This window comes from Rutidosis leptorrhynchoides, unplaced genomic scaffold (genome assembly GCF_046630445.1).
Source record: "Rutidosis leptorrhynchoides isolate AG116_Rl617_1_P2 unplaced genomic scaffold, CSIRO_AGI_Rlap_v1 contig409, whole genome shotgun sequence".
Classification (NCBI taxonomy): domain Eukaryota; kingdom Viridiplantae; phylum Streptophyta; class Magnoliopsida; order Asterales; family Asteraceae; genus Rutidosis; species Rutidosis leptorrhynchoides.
The window spans coordinates 46,774-67,025 of record NW_027266641.1 but is presented as its reverse complement, the minus strand read 5'-3'; the positions used below and the strand labels follow the sequence as shown (position 1 = coordinate 67,025).

General features: G+C 36.4%; 2 protein-coding genes across 2 annotated transcripts; both read left to right on the top strand.

Annotated features, from left to right (window-relative positions):
* Nucleotides 1-14,602: 14,602 nt before the first annotated feature.
* Nucleotides 14,603-15,909, top strand: LOC139883505 (uncharacterized). The gene is made up of 5 exons (XM_071867676.1): nucleotides 14,603-14,659; nucleotides 15,023-15,120; nucleotides 15,254-15,353; nucleotides 15,477-15,659; nucleotides 15,787-15,909. The coding sequence occupies exons 1-5, from the start codon at nucleotides 14,603-14,605 to the stop codon at nucleotides 15,907-15,909; spliced, it is 561 nt and encodes a 186-aa protein (XP_071723777.1).
* A 1,739-nt stretch (nucleotides 15,910-17,648) lies between these two features.
* LOC139883503 (protein IQ-DOMAIN 11-like) lies at nucleotides 17,649-19,402 on the top strand. The gene is made up of 5 exons (XM_071867674.1): nucleotides 17,649-17,759; nucleotides 17,842-18,135; nucleotides 18,237-18,461; nucleotides 18,584-18,712; nucleotides 18,875-19,402. Exons 1-5 carry the CDS (start codon nucleotides 17,649-17,651, stop codon nucleotides 19,400-19,402), a joined length of 1,287 nt encoding a protein of 428 aa, XP_071723775.1.
* Nucleotides 19,403-20,252: the final 850 nt, after the last annotated feature.

The window sequence follows — 20,252 nt, the reverse complement described above, 5'->3', positions numbered from 1 at the left end:
AAGCATTATGATTCCGCTATTTCTTTGTTTAGCAGATTACTTTGTCCGGTATATCACCTAATATTGCCTCAATGAACATCTTAATCAACTGTCTATGTCGCCGGGGTCAAGTCGATTTCGGTTTCTCTGTATTGGGAAAGATTCTGAAACTTGGTTTTCAACCTGATGTCATCACCTTCAGTACTTTAATCAATGACTTGTGCATACAAGGGGAAGTCATTAAAGCTCTGCGTTTATTTGATGACATGGTGAAGGACGGTCATGAGCCTGACCTTATTATTTGCAGTACAATTGTGAACGGTTTGTGCCAAATAGGCAATGTTGATGAAGCTTTTAAACTGTTTCGGGAGATAACTAGAACAGGTTTCAAGCCTAGTGTTATACTATTTAACTCATTGATCAATGGTTTGTGCAAAAAGGGTCAAGTCTCGGAAGCTGTTACATTGTTTGATGATATGGTCAAGAGAGGTTGTCAACCTAATTTAGTTACTTACAGCACGATTCTCAATGGTTTGTGCAAAGTAGGCAATGTTGATAAGGCCATTCAATTGTTGGGAAAGATGTATAAAGGGGGTTTTGAGCCTGATGTCGTGGCATATAGCACAGTTATCGATGGTTTGTGTAAGGATATGCAAATCCAGAAAGCTTTTGATCTCTTTGCTGAAATGAAGAGAAAAAGCATCACACCTACAGTTGTAACATACAACTCATTAATTGATGGTGTCTGCAAAAAAAGTATGTGGGGAGAAGCTAAAACTCTATTGGATGAGATGGTTGTGCAAAATATCAAGCCAAGCAACCGTACATTTACCATATTGACCGATGCATACTGTAAAGAAGGCCTGGTTTCAAAAGCTGAGGAAATTGTCAAAACGATGATCGAACATGGTCAGAAGCCCGATGTTGTAATATTCAGTGCACTGATTGATGGCCACTGTTTACGAGGTCAAATGGAGGAAGCCAAAACTTTGTTTCATTCTATGGTTTCCAAAGGTATTTCCCCTGATGTGAGAAGTTATAGCATCTTCATAAATGGATATTGCAAATCGGATATGATAGATGAGGCAATAAAACTCTTTGACGAGATGTCTGGAATAAGGTTATTTCCAAATACGCTTACTTTTCAACACTCTTCTAAGTGGCTTGTTACAAGCTAGGAGAGTTGTGGATGCAAAACAACTTTTCAGCAAGATGTGTTCTTCAGGTCAACTTCCGAACATGATCACTTATTCGACTTTATTGGATGGCTTAATAAACAATGGGAAGCTACATGAGGCAATAGACTTGTTTAAATTGATGCAAGGCAATGGTTTATATCCTTCTATCGAATGCTATAATATTGTCATTCATGCTCTGTGCAAGTCTGGTCAGCTTCAGGAGGCAAAAGATATGTTTTTAAGTCTCAAAATCAAACGGGCTACTGCCCACTGTGCCTACGTACTCTATAATGATACAAGGACTGTGCAGCGAAGGCCTCCTGACAAAAGCATTAAATTTATTTAGAGAAATGGAAGAAATTGGTTGCTCTGCAGACGATCGTTGTTATAATATACTACGTAATTATCAAAGGTTGTATTCGCAACAATGATGTTGTAAAAGCTATGGAACTTCTTCGAGAAGCTTGTGAAAAGGGCTTCTCTGCAGATGATACAACAGCAGAAATGATAGTAAATCTGTTGTCTTCCAGTGGTTTAGATGAAGAGAGCAAACAAGCAGGTACATTTATTCCAAAACTTTAAACAAATCTTCTATTATGTCTTATTATATCTGTTAACTCATTTTGATGTTATGTCTGGGTTCTTATAAGCGTATAATTGTATTCTTTTGTTTGTATTGATAGTCGAGCATCTTTGGGATTGGTCAAGACTTAAGATGGCATTGTGCATAATGGACGATCCTTACTGATAATCATATTGCCAGCTCAATAGTTAGTTGAATGACACCGACGCTGATAGAAGGTTTCTTGAAGGGTTTCATAACGCTCGAATGATACCAATAATAGGTAGGCCACCTTGCTAGAGACAACCAAGAATGCTACTAGATTTTTTCCGATTTGATCAAGGGAATGGTCCTTCCTTATGATAATATTATGACGTGCTTTCCTTATGATAATAGCAGCACTTACGTATGTAATCCTACTTAAGAATAAACAAAAATGATTATACATATAAAAGTTACACAAAATCTAGGAATTGGAGATAGCTTGGATTTTGTTAATAGAAGTTCATATTCTAATTCTTCTTCTTCAAGACTTGGAGATCAAATTGTTTGTAAATTTAAGAGTTGGAGAAAACTGGATTGACACTTATAATAAGTCGTAAACAAAATTAATTCTAACTTTAATTAGAAGAACCAAAACATCTCGTCTTCCACCTTTTATGGAAAATTTGGATTATGTACAATCAACATGATTATTCTCCTGAAATACTTTTAAGACCTCTCAAACGACATTTCGACTAAACGGGGAGGATTATCAAGTAAGCATATATGAACCTTATAAGAAGTAGTCTAGATAGACGCCATGATCCAATATCACTGAGTCTTAATGGCTGGTAATGCCATGATCAAATACAAATTCCAAAAAAGTTGGGGAATGGAGAGTATGATCAAATTAAGTATCAAACATGATTAATTTAAACTACTAGCTAGCGAACTAAAAAGAAAATGTAATATAGTTTAATAACAAAGGGAGCGTATAGGCGTGTGCCACATTGGAGCCATAACTGAGAAGAAAGTGAAATTATGCGTTCGTAGTCGGAACGAACTGTCAAAGCCGCTATCTTCATCTCCATTTCCCTGAGGTTGCACATCACAATGTCACGATCATCTCTGCCGACTCTAATATAAAAATATGCATCATCTGGATCGATCGCTAGTGCCGAGACTGCATAGATTATCCCATACGTACTCTTCTCAAACCCCGACTGCCAAAGGTTGCCCAATCGATGTTGATCAACAATGTGTACCAAATTCCATTCTTCTCCGGATTTCAAGTCCTTCAGCTCCCAAACAATCACACCGATATGACCTCCCCTTGAGGGTGACTTTGTCATGTCAAAATATCTCAATGAACCATGGCAAACTCCAAGGATAGGCCATCGGCTCAGACATTCGTCTTCGAATCTATTAGGAGCTCTGATGGCGTGCAAGACAGGTCGTTCGATGATGTCTTGAGGATTGTAAATACATATATTTGTCTGGTAGCGATGAGGATGTTTAGTTTCAAAAGTTCTTAAAGGGCGATCAAGGCAAGTTCCAAAACATGAGTGGCCTCCTCTATTCACAATAACGAAAGCTATAAATTAATAGTGCCCGAGTAGCCAGTAGGGTTTAGTTTTTTGTTATTTCTGGCTAGTGTATATGATGAAAGTAAAGCGAGCAAATCGTCGCCACAAATCAGTCATTCAACATGAACAGCCTATAATCAATAATCTCCCGGAAAACCTGCTGACCGAAGTTTTCAGCAAGCTGCCTGAAGCAAAGTCCATCATTCGTTATGTGGATGGCTATCAAAGATAGGCTCGCTGTAAAGGGAAGATTATTTTGTTGGGGCACCGTAATGGATAACTTGTGCCCGCTTTGCAGAAACGTCGAAGAAACCACATCCCACCTATTCTTTGAGTGTGACGTTACTAAATTGGTTTGGACTGATGTATGTCGATTTGTGCAGGTACAACCTCTATATAACTGGAGACGGATTGTGGGCTTATTTTGCAGAAGAGCGATGAGGAAAAGTACTTTGGCAAAACAGAGGGAACAGCTCTAGTGGCTACTGTGTACTACGTTTGGCGAGCTCGTAATGAACTAGTCTTCAGTCAAACTAGTTTTCTAGCTGATTAAGTGTTTCAAGAGATTATGAATTGTGTACGGATAGCTTTAGCTTAATATATGTTTTTGTTGGACTGGCTCCTATAGAGCTGTGATATGTACAGATACCAACTCTTTTGAGTTTTATATATTTATAAACTATATATTGATTGATCAAAAAAAAAAAAGTCCATCATTCGTTGCCAACTAGTTTGCAAACATTGGTATGGCATAATCTCTTCTGGAATCTCTTCGACTTTTCTTATCAGCAGCTTTTCGAATCACCATATCAATCTTAGAAATCCTGATAAGCTTTCTCACTTCGTGCCTATGAGTCCTAAATTGCAAATATAGAACTTCCCTGTTTTTCCGAGGGAAATTTAGCAATAGAAATTTTGATGTTAGTGTAATAGCATCTAGCAATGATTTGTTACTTTGCCGACTCGGAGAAACAAAGTACTGCATATGTAATCCGCTTACAAGGCATTATGTTGTCCCCCGACTCCTAAGATTATTTCTAGTGATCATGAAGACAGGGTCGTTGTTGGATTTGTGTTGAACCCTTGTTATATTTTGTACAAAAAGAAGAACAATGAAGGACAACGGGATCGCGTTACTGTTGACCCTAAGCACAATTATAGAGTTGTATTCATCTCTCTTTGTAGGTTTGATGCAATAAGATTTCGTCATACAGAAATAAGTTTGCATGAATTTTCTTCTGAAACTAATGAATGGAGCGAGTACCATAACATAGATTTTCCAGATCAACAGTACCATATGTTTGGTTCAACTGAACATTTACAGAATCTGATTTTTCATGAAGGTATGGGATTTTGGTACAATCACTACCACTCAAATATATGTATTTACAATCCTCAAGACAACATCGAACGACCCGTCCTGCATGCCATCGGACCTCCTAATAGATTCGAAGACGAATGTCTGATGAGCCCATGGCCTATCCTTGGAGTTTGCCAAGGTTCCTTGAGATATTTTACATTGACGCTAAGGGGCAGGGATGGATCTGCAGGTAGCGTAGGGGAGCAGCAGTTAGGGCTAGGTTTTTTTAAAAAATAAGAATAGTACTACACTATATGGACAAAAAAAATTATCGGAGCAATAACTAAGGCTAGGTTTAAAAAAAAATGAAGAATACTACAAGACTCTATGGACAAAAATTTTCAACGGTAAAATCCGCGGGCTAGCTTTAAGGGCCAGATCCGTCGCTGCTAAGGGGGCATATTGCTGCGAGTGTTTGGGAGCTGAAGGACTTGAATTCAGGAGGAGAATGGAATTTGGTGCACTATGTCGATCTACATCAATTGGGTAACCTTTGGCAGACTAGGACGTGTACGGTTACTTTTATTCAATGTCGGCACTAGCGATCGATCCAGACGATGCTGATATTCTTTATATTAGAGTTGGCATAGATGATCGTGACATTTTGTTGTGCAACCTTAGGGAAAAGGAGATGAAGATGTTCCAAAGCGGCTTTGACCATTCGTTATTCCCCATCTATAGGCATTTCTTTTTTACTTATGTCTTCCCAGTTATGGCTCCAATGTGGCCTACACCAATCCGCTCCCTTGGTTATTGAACTATTATTACATTTTCTTTTTCCTAGTTTGCTAGTAGTACTATAAATTGACCATGTTTGAAACTTATTAACTTGTGTTAATTTGATCATACTCTCTCTATTCCCCAACCTTTTTGGATTTAGTATTTTCAATTCTATTCGAACATGATGCAATATTACCATTTAGACTCGGTTGTGCGTGACTGATCATACCGTCTATCTTCAGTAGACTACTTCTCATAAGGTTCATATATATATATGCTTACTTACCAATCCTCCCAGTTTAGTAGAAATGTCGTTTGAGAATAATCATGTTGACTGTACATATATATATGGACATGTAAGTTCAATCACTGTATTTTTATTTTCAACTAGTAGGATTGGCTTCATTGACGTCACCTATAAACTAAGGATACTTTGACGGAACTCAACTGCAAGTTTTTTTTTTTTTTTAATACTCCCTAGTCCTTAATTATTTATCATATTCCCTATATAATATGTATATATAAAAAATATGACAAGTAATTAGAAACGGAGGCAATAATTCGTAAGGTAAACTTAGTGGATGGTTTTATAATTTACTCTTTTCCTTTTTCATGCTTATTTACAGGTCACAGTACTGCAAAATAAATACAACTTAAATTTATGTATGGTAAATTTTCCTAATATTAATTAGGAACAGATATATTCCCTCCAATTATATATAAAAAAAAAGATATATTTCCTCCAATCCACTCCAAGTGTCGCATAATGAAATTTGATTTTATCTATTTCAAGTTTTATGAAATTCATACATATTTGAATTATTATTTCCAGTCTTACCTTATATTAGTTTCAATAGTTATTTTATTTACATAAATATATATTTATGGGTTTAGATTAATAAATAATATATTATATTAACATTTGCGACTTTCATTACGTAAATGGACCGAATGGAGAATTAATTCTGTCATTCCACCTTTACAATATATTCTGCTTATTTGTCTGAAAAGTCGGTCATTGCATCATACAAAAGCAATTAAAATTAAAACCAAAAATCCCAGAAGAGAAAGAGTCGTCGTTCTGTCATGAATAGCCATTTTTAGCTCAATTATTTATAATTAATAACTACAGTATTACAAGAGAGAGTTGGCCAAAATAATATTCCACTAGTTAGTACTTTTTTCCTAAATAGAAAATCCATCAATGTATAAATATTTATATTGATGGAACTAGTCTACCAAATAGAATTGTATACTTATATACTGATCCACACCATTATACTATGTCAAGTAATTTATAGAGTAAACGAATGTGTTGCATTGACTTACGAAACTTCCTACGAAAGCAGAAAGTCTACTGTATTCGGAGTATTGGCTTTACAAATTCCGAAACATCAAACGATCAAATCAATATCCAAATGAAATTAAAAGCTCGCAAACAGCTCCTTTAATATCACATATATATATATATGCTGCATCATTAATTTCATTGTCTACTGAAACGAGAGATCAAAATATGGGGAGACTAAGCCATGAGGCATTCATCCAACATCACAGCCATCCTCACCGTCTAGAGCTAATAAACACCGGCAAGTACCACCAGGAAGCGGCCGCCATGCCGCTGCCACCGCCTCCTTTATGTTCAGGGTGCAAACATTTAATTATATTCAAACAATTCCAAGATGAGTGTAGCATGGTATACAATTGTAAAGCGTGCAATTATTGGCTACACGTCTCTTGTGCGAAACATCCTCAGTATATAACACATCCATCTCACCCCAAACACGCCCTCACCTTACTCCCAACCTCTCCGTACCCTGACGGCCTATTCAAATGCAACGCGTGTCACTACAACAACCAGGCTGGTTTCAGTTACAATTGCAAAGACTGCTGCTTTGATTTACACCCGCTCTGCGCCTCCATGCCGCTGTTACTCCCGCCTCACTCGCGCTCTCATCATCCTCACGCCCTGTCTCTTAAATTCTCTTCTCCATACTTCCCTCTTGACTTCTCTTGTGATATTTGTCGAGATATTAGCATTGGAGCGGGAGCCAACTGCTGGCTCTACCGATGCGACGCTTGCCAATTCGATGCTCATCTTCATTGTGCAACGTCGTCGTCTTTCAATAATATTGGCCATGTAATTAATATACATATATACACACACTTCACATCCTTCAAATTTAAAACAAACGAGACTCAATATACATCATATCATATAATCATAATTAATTAGTTTTAATATTTATTTCAGGTCTATGATCGCCGTAGCTCGTTTCCTGAGGCAGTGAGAGGCCTGCAGCAGCCGAATAATTACTATCATGTTAATGGTCAAAGTAATATTATGAGCTATTATAATAATAATCCTCATAATTATAATGGTACTGGATTAATGGATAATGTAGTTCAAGGAGTTGCTCAACAGGTTGGTCAGAGCTTCCTTCAAAGTTTGACCGGTACTGGCGATGGAATTTACGCCGCTCCTGATTCTTCTTCTTCTTCTACGATCAATATTGGGTCTTCCATAATTAGTGGCATATTTGGATTGTTGTAAACTTCAAAATGATTGAAGATTATCTTTCAAAATAATAAATCTTATTTGATACTACATTCGTCTCAAAATATATACATGATGTTTTGTATTTTTATGTTCAATTATAACATGTACTTCATGAATGTTATTGACCAAATACATAAGGTCCATATGATTGAATCCAAAAATACAAAACATCGATCGAGTAAAAGTCAAGGATAACAGTACTAATTTTTAAAGGCTGCTACATAAAGATATCCTCTTTGTAGCCTAATCCAGGTGAAAAAATAATATTGAAACTGAAGGTTTAAAATACATAAAGTCATTATTTGGAGTATAAGAAAAAAATAGACATGAGAAGAGGAGTGAAACTATGCTAAAAAGAAAATTACAAAGTCATCCAATTTAGAAAAACTTATGATCAGAGCCTTTTGATTGTATCGACTCTTTTTATCTTCAGGCTTGTAGCCTAAGAGAAATTGAGATAGATTGTAAGAATGTTAGCATTTAACCTCAATTCTTTTTTATGTCTACACCAAATCGATATCCATTAAAATTTAAATTTCAAATGGTTTTGAAAAAACATTTATTTAGTTCAAGGGATAAAATTTTTATTGTTAATATTTTTTATTTAAGAAATAATCTTATAGTGTTTGAAATCATGTCAAAAACTTGCTAAAAGAAATTATGCTTGTTAAGATATGAGGATTACATGTTTTTTTTTTCTAATTTAAGGATTAATGTTAAAGCAGCTATATATGTATAAGGACTAAATATGATTTTATATCATTAAAGAGCTTGAGACTTGAGAGATGGCAAAAAAAGAAAAGAAAGGGAATTATCGCACTTAGTATCGAACCCGAGACGTTGAAAGCTAGGAGTATATATTAGCAGCGGAAAATTATAATTGTATAATCCACCCCTAATAAGTAGACAAGAAAATGAGTTTTTTTTTTTGTGGCCAAATGTACACTTCTCGGAAATACCATTCCCGGGACAATTAACTTAATTACGTGATTAATGTGTCCTGGATACGGTAAATACGGGACGAGCTTAATTAAGCTTGTCCCGGATTCAAAGAATACGGGTGAGAGTGTAATTAATTAGCCAGGATACCGTACCCGTGTATGAGGTATCCGGGACAAGGCTTAATTAAGCTTGTCCCGTATTTACCGTATCCGGATGAAGACTTAATTAATTACAATTAGTAATCCCGTGAATACGAAATCCGGGAGTAGTTTTTCGTGTTCACCTATTAGGGTTTAGTTACACAAGGGTTTGTTCGTCGGAAAATATTTTTAATTTTCTTTTTTGTGTTTTCTAGCTGGTGCATGATGATGAAAGTAGAGCAAGCAGATCATCTCCACAAATCAGTCATTCAACGTGAACAACCGATAATCAATAATCTCCCGGAAAACCTGTTGATCGATGTTTTCAGCAAGCTACCCGAAGCAAAGTCCATCATTCGTTGCCAACTAGTTTGCAAACATTGGTTTGGCATAATCTCTTCGAATTTTCTTATCACCAGCTTTTCGAATCACCATATCAATCTAAGAAATCCTGATAAGCTTTCGCACTTCGTGCCCATATCTCCTGAATTGCAAGTTGAGAACTTCCCTGTGTTTCTTAGAGAAATTAGCAACAGAGATTTTGATGTTAGTGTGATAGCATCATGCAATGATTTGTTACTTTGCCGACTCGGAGAAACGAAGTACTGCATATGTAACCCGCTCACTAGGCAATATGCTACCCTCCCCCCGAATCCTAATTATAAGACTATTCGTAGTGTTCTTTATGACAAGGTCGTTGTTGGATTCATGTGCGACCCTTATATTTCATATCAGAAGAAGAATGAAGGACAATAGGATCATGTTACCATCAACACTAATTACAACTTTAGAGTTGTATTCATCTATCTTTGTAAGTATGATGGAAGAAGACGTTGTCATACAGAAATAAGTTTGCATGAATTTTCTTCCGAAACTAATGAATGGAGTGAGTACCGTAACATAGATTTTCCAGATAAACCCTACGGTAGTATTAATATATCTGAAAATATTGAGAACTTGATTTTTCACCAAGGTATGGGATTTTGGTTCAATCACTTCCAGTCAAATATATGTATTTACAATCCTCAAGACAACATCCAACGACCCGTCCTGCACACAATCAGAACTCCTAATAGATTTGAAGTAGAATGTCAGACTCTAAGGGCTATCCTTGGAGTTTGCAAAGGTTCCTTCAGATATTTTGCATTGACAAAGTCACGCTCAGGTGGATGTCATATCAGTAGGAGTGTTTGGGAGCTCAAGGACTTGAATCCAGAATCAGGAGGAGAATGGAATTTGGTGCACGATGTTGATTTAGATCTATTGGGTGAACTTAGGTGGTCGGAGATTGAGGTGAATAGAAGGCCGTTGCTATATCAACTGTTGCCGCTTGCAATCGACCTATATGATTCTGATATTCTTTATACTAGAGTTGGCGGAGATGGTGAAATTGTGTTGTGCAACCTCAGGAAAAAGGAAATTAAGCTGTTTCAAAGCCGCTTTGTCCATTCGGTTCTTGATTTTAGTCGCCCCCGTGTTGCCACTAATGCCTTCCCAGTTATGGCTCCAATGTGGCCTACACCAATCCGCTCTCTTGGTTACTGATAAATTACACGTGTGTATTCAGCAACTTTTCTTTTACTTAGTTTTCCTTTTATTAGTTTGCTCCCAGTACTGGAATGAATCATGTTTGAAACTTAATTTCATACTCATGTGCCTTCAATTGTAATCTTCCTTCCAAAAATTCTCATGTTACATACTCATGCATACTCAGCAATCATAAAACTTTAATCTATTGCACAAAATGAAATGCCTATTCTTGAGCCAATTTTCATGTCTCAGAGATTCATGCATGCAGAATGCAAAGTCCATATATATAATACGTATGCCGAATTGCTAGTGATCGATGTTGCTTTTAGTAAGATTTTCTAAGCCGGAGGAAATCTATGAGTAGATCCAAAATAAAAGTTAAAACTCTTGTAGATTAATAACATTGTAAGGAAAGAAAAGTATCAAGAAAAGTTGTAAACTTTGTAATCAAACTTGATGGAAGCTTCCTATCAGTATTGATCAAACTTGATAAAACATCTATCAGCAGAAGCAGCCAAGTTGTAACTATAAACCAACAATACAAGACTATCAATAAAAGAAACAATACTATCTTTCAAACCTTGAATGGTTTTTTCTACCGGCATAATAACGAGAAGAACCCCCCCTTGGATTTGATCCCCACGAGTTTCCAGAATTGTGTCCCCGTGAGTTGTAACCTGTGTTAAAGTTCCTCGACTCTCGAGCGTTATTATTTGCCCAACTGTTCCACCCATTGTTCTTGGCTGACTCATTGCTCTGGCTCGGATCCCGACCATTGTTTCCATTCTTCCAGGTTGACGACTGACCGGAATTATGTCTCCCTTCAGTCCAACCCCATCGGTTATTCTTGGCAGCTTCATTACTCCGGCTCCCGTCCCACATATTGTTTCCGTTACTCCAATTTGCCGACCGACCAGAGTTTCCTCTGCCATCATAACCTCCCCAAGAATTCTTTGCAGCTTCATTCGAGTTTCTTGACTCTGATTGGTTCCAGCCCCAAGCAGTATTAGCTCCTCCCTGACTGTCCCATCCATTATTATTTGCCGACTCTTCTCTCTGGCTCGGGCCCCACGGATTGTCTCCGTTCATCGGCTGAGCAAAGCTTCCTCTCACCTGGTCCCAGGCGCTGTCTCCCCAAGGAGAAGTTTCATCATTTTGAGAAAGATGACGGGCCACAGCCGTTAAATTCGCCGAGTCAGTCTGGTCACGACCCCATTGGGGTGAACTCTGAGCATTACATTGATCTTTATCAGAGTTCCTTGCCTTCTTACTTTTATGCCCTTCATCATCCAACTCGGTCTCTGCATCATCAGGAACAAAAAGTGCTTGGTCTAATTCCTTGACCAGCTGCAGATCGATTTCAGACTCCCAATCAATATCATCTATATACTTATCGGGATCTGGCAAAGGGATGTCGCATGAGAGGGCGTTTTCCTCGGCCCAAAACCGTTTTCTCGCATTTTGGAATGCTTCTTCAGCAGCTGAAGCCTCCCAACTATCTACATTTTTATGTAGGTATGGCATGTTAATCTTAGTATCCAAAACTTTCTGCCAAGGTATCAATCCGACCAAAGCACAGAACTTCTTTTCCCAAGCAGGCACCCCTTCATCGGTAAACCCTGTATAACATGATTGAAAAATTCATATTCAAAAACCAAAGCTACAAACAATTCCAATACGAACAAAGCAGAAAAATTACTTCCAAGACGACACATTTGAATATCAAAACTGTTTATCCCAATTCCCATAAAAACAAAGCATATATCAATGCAACACGATAACATCATCTCCTTCAATTTCAAGAATCCTGCGCTTTTTATCATCTCCAAGCACAAATCACTAAGACAAGATTTCAATTGGGATTTTTGAACCCACGAAGCATAATCTAAATAATAACAAATTCCACAAACAATACCACGATGAATTCATTTCAAATTGACAGGATCGATCCAAAGCTAAAACAATCCAATGAGAGTAAGTTTGTAAACGAAGAAAGAGTTGTTGGGATTGAAATACAAACCTGAACGGGGAATGAGCGGTTCACGGTCGTATGAGAGTGGCCAATCGCGTCTCTGACGCTGGAATCGTGGGCGTCGAAAATTCCATTTGCCCATTTTCAAACTGTATTTCAAATTTTCAGATGAAAGTTCTACTGAGAACCAGATAAGAATTGATTTAAGAAGAGAAGAACGCAATCGATGTAGTGAGAAATTCAAGTTCAAGACTGAGAAGAACCAGTGAAGAACATATATACATATATATATATATATATATATATATATACGAGTCTGAGACTCAGAGATTGGTTGAAACGTTTCGAATTCTGGTTTGGGAAGCGTCAAAATGTAAAGAAGACGCGCGTTTTTTAGGAGAGTGTCAGACCTTAAACAGTAAGGACTTGTAAGTAAATTTTCGAAAATGTTTTGACAAATCTGTATATTCCACGAATTCTTACTCTTTTTTATCTCATTAGTCAATTTTATTTTATTTTTTCTCATTGAAAAATAGCGTATGTAGACTTAATTCATGTACATATATATGGTTTTTTTATTAATAAAAAAATTGACTTCAAAAGATAGAATTTGTTTTTCCTTTGAAGATAGAAATTTTTAAAATTTCTCGAATAGTATAACCCTATATAAATGAAACAAAAAAAGGAAAAAAAAAAAACCCTTAACAATTGTGCAAGAACTCGAAAGATAATTATCCTTTTAGGGGAGTGTATGTGAGTTTGAAAATGTTTTTACAACCTGTATATTCCACAGATTGTAACTTTTCTCCATCCATTTCATATATGTCAAGGTAAATTTTCTATTACTATCAAAGAATAAAAATGTTGACCTTAATGGGAAAATAATGTTGCAATTACTTAAAAAAATGATTGTGGATAGAAATTTTTAAAACTTCTCCAATAGTAAAGCCTAACATAAATTGAAAAAAAAAAAACTTATTTGTCTTACTCACGATCCTTATCTTTGTTCTTTTCGATTTTATCACGTGTGCCAAACGAGATCCGAATGTTTAAGCTATCATAAGTTAAGAAAAATAATATTATTTCTGTCTCAAAATACATGATGTTTTGAGATCGAGTTAGCATCTTTTTATATTGAAAGTACATGCCCTCGAACCATCTTAAAGGGTAAAAGACTCCCTCGCCTTTTCCTTTTCATTTTATGAACTTGGCTCGCAACCTAGTGGAGAAGTATTTTGGATAAAATTGGACTAACTGAATATATTCAAGGCAAAATTTGCTCGTCCTCTATATATAATGGGAGATATTACTTCAAAAAAAAATATAATGGGAGATATTGCACATGGAAATAAATATTGAGGACTAAAAAGGACCTTTCTACTTCTTATCACGTGAGTTTTGGCTCTCTCTCCACGTGTGTTCTTCAATCTTTTTCTTACTTCGTACTCTCTCCGTGTCTTTCTCATCTGCTCAAAGTCCGTCTTCTCTGATCTTCAATTGACTTCGTCTTCTCAAAAACGCTGCGTTTTCAATAGCCTTCCAAAAGCTATCGTTTTTGCTTAACAAGTGAGTCTCTTTCTCTCTGTATATAACAGTGTTAGTTGACTTCGATTTCCAGTTAATAATTTGCTTAGAAGTTTTGTTTATGTGTTCTTTTTCGGTTTGGTAGCTTAAGATACTGGTAGTAAACCTTATGAAATTATATAAGATCTGTTAAAAGCTTGAAAACCCAGGTATAAGGTATTTGGAAATTCGTCTTTAACTTGTTGAATTGGGTCTGCAATGGTATTTTAGCTTCTGGGTTATGATGAAATTCCAAGAAGTATTGGCAAAAGGGGTCCGTTTGTTACGTTTTCTATTTGGTGTTGACTTAAATTACTAAATCCTAAGTAAAGATGTTACCTTTGTTGATCAATACATGCAAATTTCAGTCAAGATGCTTCATTTACTTTGATGGACTGTTCTATTTAAGGGTTTTTTTTTGTGTTATTGTGTTAAATATTTGCTATATAAAGATTATTTTCAATAATTCTGGTTTCATCTCTTGAATTTTAGTAGGTGTATTTGGTTGGAGCTGAGATATCTTTGTCGATGGCTCCAGCTGGTCCTCGATCTGGCGATGCCATCTTCGCCAACATTGACCGCGTGGTAAGGTTTCAGAAGTTACCTACTGCATTGAATTTAGTCATTCGTTTTCTTTGTTTCTCCGTCAACCTTTTTTACCTCGAACCAATAAACCCAAATGGAATTGAATTTATTGGATGTTTGTTTGTTAGCCATGCTACGTACTTGCACAGATGTTTCTTACCTAAGTAGTTTTACTGAGCTCTGGATGTGTACCATCATTTTAACTGTGGTAGTTGTTCAAAGTTTTGCTTTTTGTTGTTTAAATTCTTAGCATCATTGAGATCAAAGTGAACGTTTGTTTCTCAGTGTCTTTTAAACTTTTTAAGTGATATCTTTACTAGGTGCAGAATGCCTGTAATAATCTGTGAAATTGAATTGGTGTAGAATGCTGAACTGTTTACGTTGACATATGGAGCCATCGTGCGTCAGTTACTTACAGATTTTGAAGAAGTCGAGGACGTTAACAAAGAGCTTGACCAAATGTAAAGCTTAACTCATCCTTCTAAACTCAAGTGGAAGTTATTCTTAGAGTCTCATTGTATTTCATAGATGGCATTGTATTGTCAAGAATGACAGTGCTGTAAACGGAAACACTGACTCTTAGTTGCTTTGCAGGGGATATAACATGGGGATTCGACTAATTGACGACTTTCTGGCAAAATCTCATGTCTCTAGATGTGTCGACTTTAAGGAGACAGCTGAAAATATTGCAAAGGTCTGCTTTTAGTCATTTCAGCAGTTGAGTTGTAATAAGAAGGATAATAGAGTTTAGTATATAGAGAACAGATTGCTGAGATTTGTGTATTTGGGCTGAAAATGAACTTCTGTTTGTGTGCAGGTGGGTTTCAAAATGTTCTTGGGAGTTGCTGCATCTGTAAGTAATTGGAATGCTGACGGGACTTGTTGTAGTATCATTTTGGAAGACAATCCAATGGTTGACTTTGTTGAACTCCCCGATACATGTCAGGGTCTGCACTATTGCAACGTCTTATGTGGAATCATTAGAGGAGCCCTAGAGATGGTAAGACGTGACCTTTGTTGTTTCACAGTTTAGTTCTCTGTCAAATTCTACTTATCAATGAGAAATTGAGAAGGAACTTCTGAAATTTTCATCTTTCATCAGTGTCTGACTATTCTGTTTCTTTCAGGTATCAATGAAGACTGAAGTGACATGGCTCCGTGATATGCTACGAGGAGATGATGTGTTTGAATTGCAATTGAAACTTGTGAAGCATATCCCTGAAGAGTATCCCTACAAGGACGACGAGTAACAAATTAACTTCTTTTTCGCCCTAGGATATGTGACAAACTTCTACTCAGAAACTTGTTATATTTTCTGGTTTTATAAGATGATCAGTGATAATGATTAATGACTAAACCAGTTCTCTGTTCTCTCGAGTCAACAGATTATAGTCAATTACTTCTGTTTTATTAGCTCTTTTTCATCTGGTAATGGAAATTTAAAGATAAATCCGTCCGCGTGAATGAACTTTTCCTAGAAGAAATTAACTATTCAACTTGTAGACCAAAAAGTTTTCTGAGAGATCAAATAATTTGATTTAAAAAATCATGTACTTTACGCCATTGTCAGAAAACCAAAGATAAGCGGAGAATCTAGTCATAAAATGTAACCTGCCATGTATATACAATATTTTGTAGCATATACTGTTATACGCCATTGCAGCTCCTCCGGCTTATACACAGATCCATCTGGTGTGTACGATGCAATTGGGGGAAAAAATATGGGGGTCGAGATGTAAAGTTGCATAGTCCTAGGATCTTTAATTAGGAAGTAGCCAAAAAGGATAAGGGCAAATGAAATAATGAGCACACCAGGGAGGGCGTGAGGTCTGTCAGGTGGATTCACATGAATGACACAGGGTTCTTTCTACCATTATCAATCCCTAGGCTAAGGCCATCCTAAAACTCTTCTCGATTCTTGTGGGGATCAGATAGATACATACATTCTCTGTATTTCCATTACCTTCTCATTCATTCACTGCCATTCTTAAACGTTCAAGTATAACATACCTGCACATATCTATCTCTATCTTTTATATATGGATAATGTACAAAACGTTAAGATGATGAGATGATTATAACAAATATATAAGGAAAAAAATTGGGTCTGGCTTCCTAGATTTATTATAGATATTTGATTCCTTGCGGTGAAATTCACGTAATTTACTACTCCCTCTATCCGTAATTATTTGTCACTTTTCCTATGCATTTAGGAAAAGAGACAAGTAATTAGGGACAGAGGTAGTATATTGGATAGTCCTCAATTCAATCCTTCTAGGAAGCTCAAAGTATCTACAAAATTAGATGGTGCTATAGGGGATTGAAGTTTTTACTTTCGGAAGCTCATATTCTCACATAAGAGAAAATGCTTTAACCATTGGGACTCGTCCTAGTTGGCGATCAACCATTTGAATCATATACTTACAAACAAGATAATTTAAAATATAATTTTGAAAAATATTGAGGGCAAATCGTAATCGAAATGGAAGTTTAAGGACTGATAAGGATTAAAGGAGGTCCCATTTCAAGCTCAAAGGGGGAGTATAAATATATGTAACACATATGGAGTGTTCCTCCATGAGAGTACAATTAGTGTTTGCTTCAAAACTTCAAAGGCCCACAGATAAACTCATGATGAAAATCAAACAAGAGAAACAGAATGATTGAAAATTATCATAAGATATTTACAAACACACCCAGCTAAGCTTATCCATCAAACAATCTTCCTTGATCTCGCATGAATTTCATTCAAAACCAATTTTGATTTCTTTTAATTTTTCCCAAGAAATGATCTTTAGTTCACAAGTTGAGCATTCTTTTTTCTAGTTCTATATATTATTTCACCCTGGATTACAGGAGAAATGATTTACTTTGCGGCACGCAAAATCAAATCTACGTTAAAAAAAGGTCTTTTAGAGCTTCCATGAGTGCAAATTGCAGTTAAAATATCGTTCCATTTGCCGGTTAAATCAGAGTTACTGGTAATATTATGCTTGCAGCGAGTAAAACTTCTTCAATGGAAAGGAAGAAGAAGAACAAGAGTTGGATCAATATAATAAAGAGATTCCTGACATTCGATTCGCATTCGAAAGAAGAAAAGGTAAATCATTTTTGTTTTTCTTGATGAGAATATTGGATTTTTCATGTAATTAATGAAGAGAGCTTAAATTTTTATTTATCAGAATGGAAAAGGATGGTGGCTTCTTTTTGGAAGGCCTTATAAGGTTAAAAGATTAGCATGCATTGCGCCACCAACAGTGGAGGAACCAAGCAGGCAGCCATTGACCGAGGCCATAGCTGCAGCTGGTCAGGATTCTTCTCGGGTCACTGGAAGGCCAAAATATTCCGATCAATGTAAAGAAAGAACAGACAAGCTCTTTGTCCATCTGGATTCTCAAAAATCCATTCGTTACTTGGTCAGAGAGGTTCAGGAATTATCTGCCATTAGAATTCAAACAGCTTTTCGCGGTTTGCTTGTAAGTCCCTCTGGAATCGATTAGATAACAGTTCAAAATCGAATCAGATTTTTTTTATCAACGTGAAAGTTGAAGATGGTGACCTAAAAATTTTCTTGCAGGCTAGGAAAGCTTTGATGGCATTGAAAGGAATAGTTAAGCTTCAGGCAATTATTCGAGGTAGACTTGTAAGACGTCATGCGATTACTACTCTCAAGTGCTTACAGTCCATTGTCGATATTCAAACCCGAGTATGCGCACAGAGGAGCCAATTGCCGGAGAAAACAGAAAGTTTGCATTTCGATGACAATAAAAAATTGCAGAAATTACAAGAAAAGATCATTATGGTAGGTCTGGAGACTGGAATATATTCAGTATATTCCTAATGAGCACAAATATATCTATCCATGAAAATTTCGGCTTGGCCTAATTATATCTACACATGCTAACTTTTGGGAAATTTGAACAGATTGATGTAAACAGTCAAAGGTGGGACGATAGCATTTTTACCAAGGAAATGGCAGATTCTGTCTTCTTAAGCAAGAAAGAGGCATTGATCAAGAGAGACCGGATCAGAGAGTACTGGAGCAGTCATCGGGTAAGATTCAGATTTCATTATCTCCGTCCCAATGTGTTTGTCATTTACTATTTTTTCCTATGTAAAATGCATATATAAAGTGACTAGCATTTTGGGACGGATGTAGAATTGTTTATATTTATTGGAATTTCTTTTTTCTAATGGGTGAAATGAAATTTGCAGAACTCAGCAGAATCTGATCGGCAGAAGGTGAACGGAAGGTGGAGGTATTGGCTTGAGCAATGGGTCGATACACAGTTATCAAAAAGCAAAGAACTCGAAGATTTGGATACAATTTTAACGACAAGAAATCAAAATCCTAGAGAGGAATACAGAGGTAAAAAGCCTAATCCTAGAAAATCAGCTAGTCCTAGGAATCATGGTTCGCTAGGAAACGATGGTTCTTATCCAGGCTCTCCTGTTATTCCTACTTACATGGCTGCAACTGAATCAGCCAAGGCAAAGTCGAGATCCCTCAGCTCTCCAAGAATAAGATCAGGGAAATTCGATGCCCATTTGGAAAGCTATTCGCCACGTCGGACTAATAGGTTTCCACAAGTAACTTGTGTTGCAAGTCAAGGTCCACAATGTAGGTCTCCAAGCTTGAAGAGCATTCTAGGACCTATAAAATCGAGCAGGACATTGAAAGATCTCAGCATTGATTCAGATTGTTCGATTTCAACTTGGGATCGACAAAGCTCGTTCAGATGAAATTCGGTTTCGAGAGTCGGGATTGTCGCTGTCTTGTTTCTATTTTCATTGTAAAAAAAAATATGCTACTATGATAATAATGTACGCAATAGACAATTTCATCGATAATTATATTGTGGGGTTTAGATGTGTCTGTCATGAGTCATTCAGTTTCGATTTCGACTCCTCAATTTATGCACTTATAATTATCATTCCCGCCTACTTTTATTGTTAGTCGGTAGATGGCATATATCCAATCTCGACTTGCATTTATTTTTTATATACTCTTTTATAATTCGTCCACGTAGTTTGATCGTAAAAATATTTTCGATAATACCAATAGTTTTTACCAGAAGACTGGTGTTTTCATGCGGGCTTGTAAACTTCAGCCACAATAATTTTAATAATAATATTTTTCTCTTTATTAAAAAAAAGAACAAAAATGTCAAAAATATATCTAATGAAATCATTTTTTTTTTAAACCGGATGAAATTTGACCCGATAAAAACCCATCTTCAAACCCAAATATAGAGATTAACGTAGGCGAACGTGGGCCAGCTTTTTAATTATAGGGCCTAAATGAATAATTCAAATGCAATCATAGTGATTGGACGCGATGGGCTCGAAATAACATTCACCTTCCCATATTCAGTTTGATTTTGGTTGATCAAATGAACTTCTCGGTCCAAAATATTACAATTGACTCGAAATCCAATTCTGGTCGGTTTGGTTTGATTGAAATAAGTAGATTTGTTTATCTTAGATTTCTTTTAGTCGAAGTAATACACTGTATTACGTACCATTTTTTATTTATCGAATCAAATTTTGGTTCTTCAAAACCGATTGATTGATCGATTTTGATTAGGTTTAA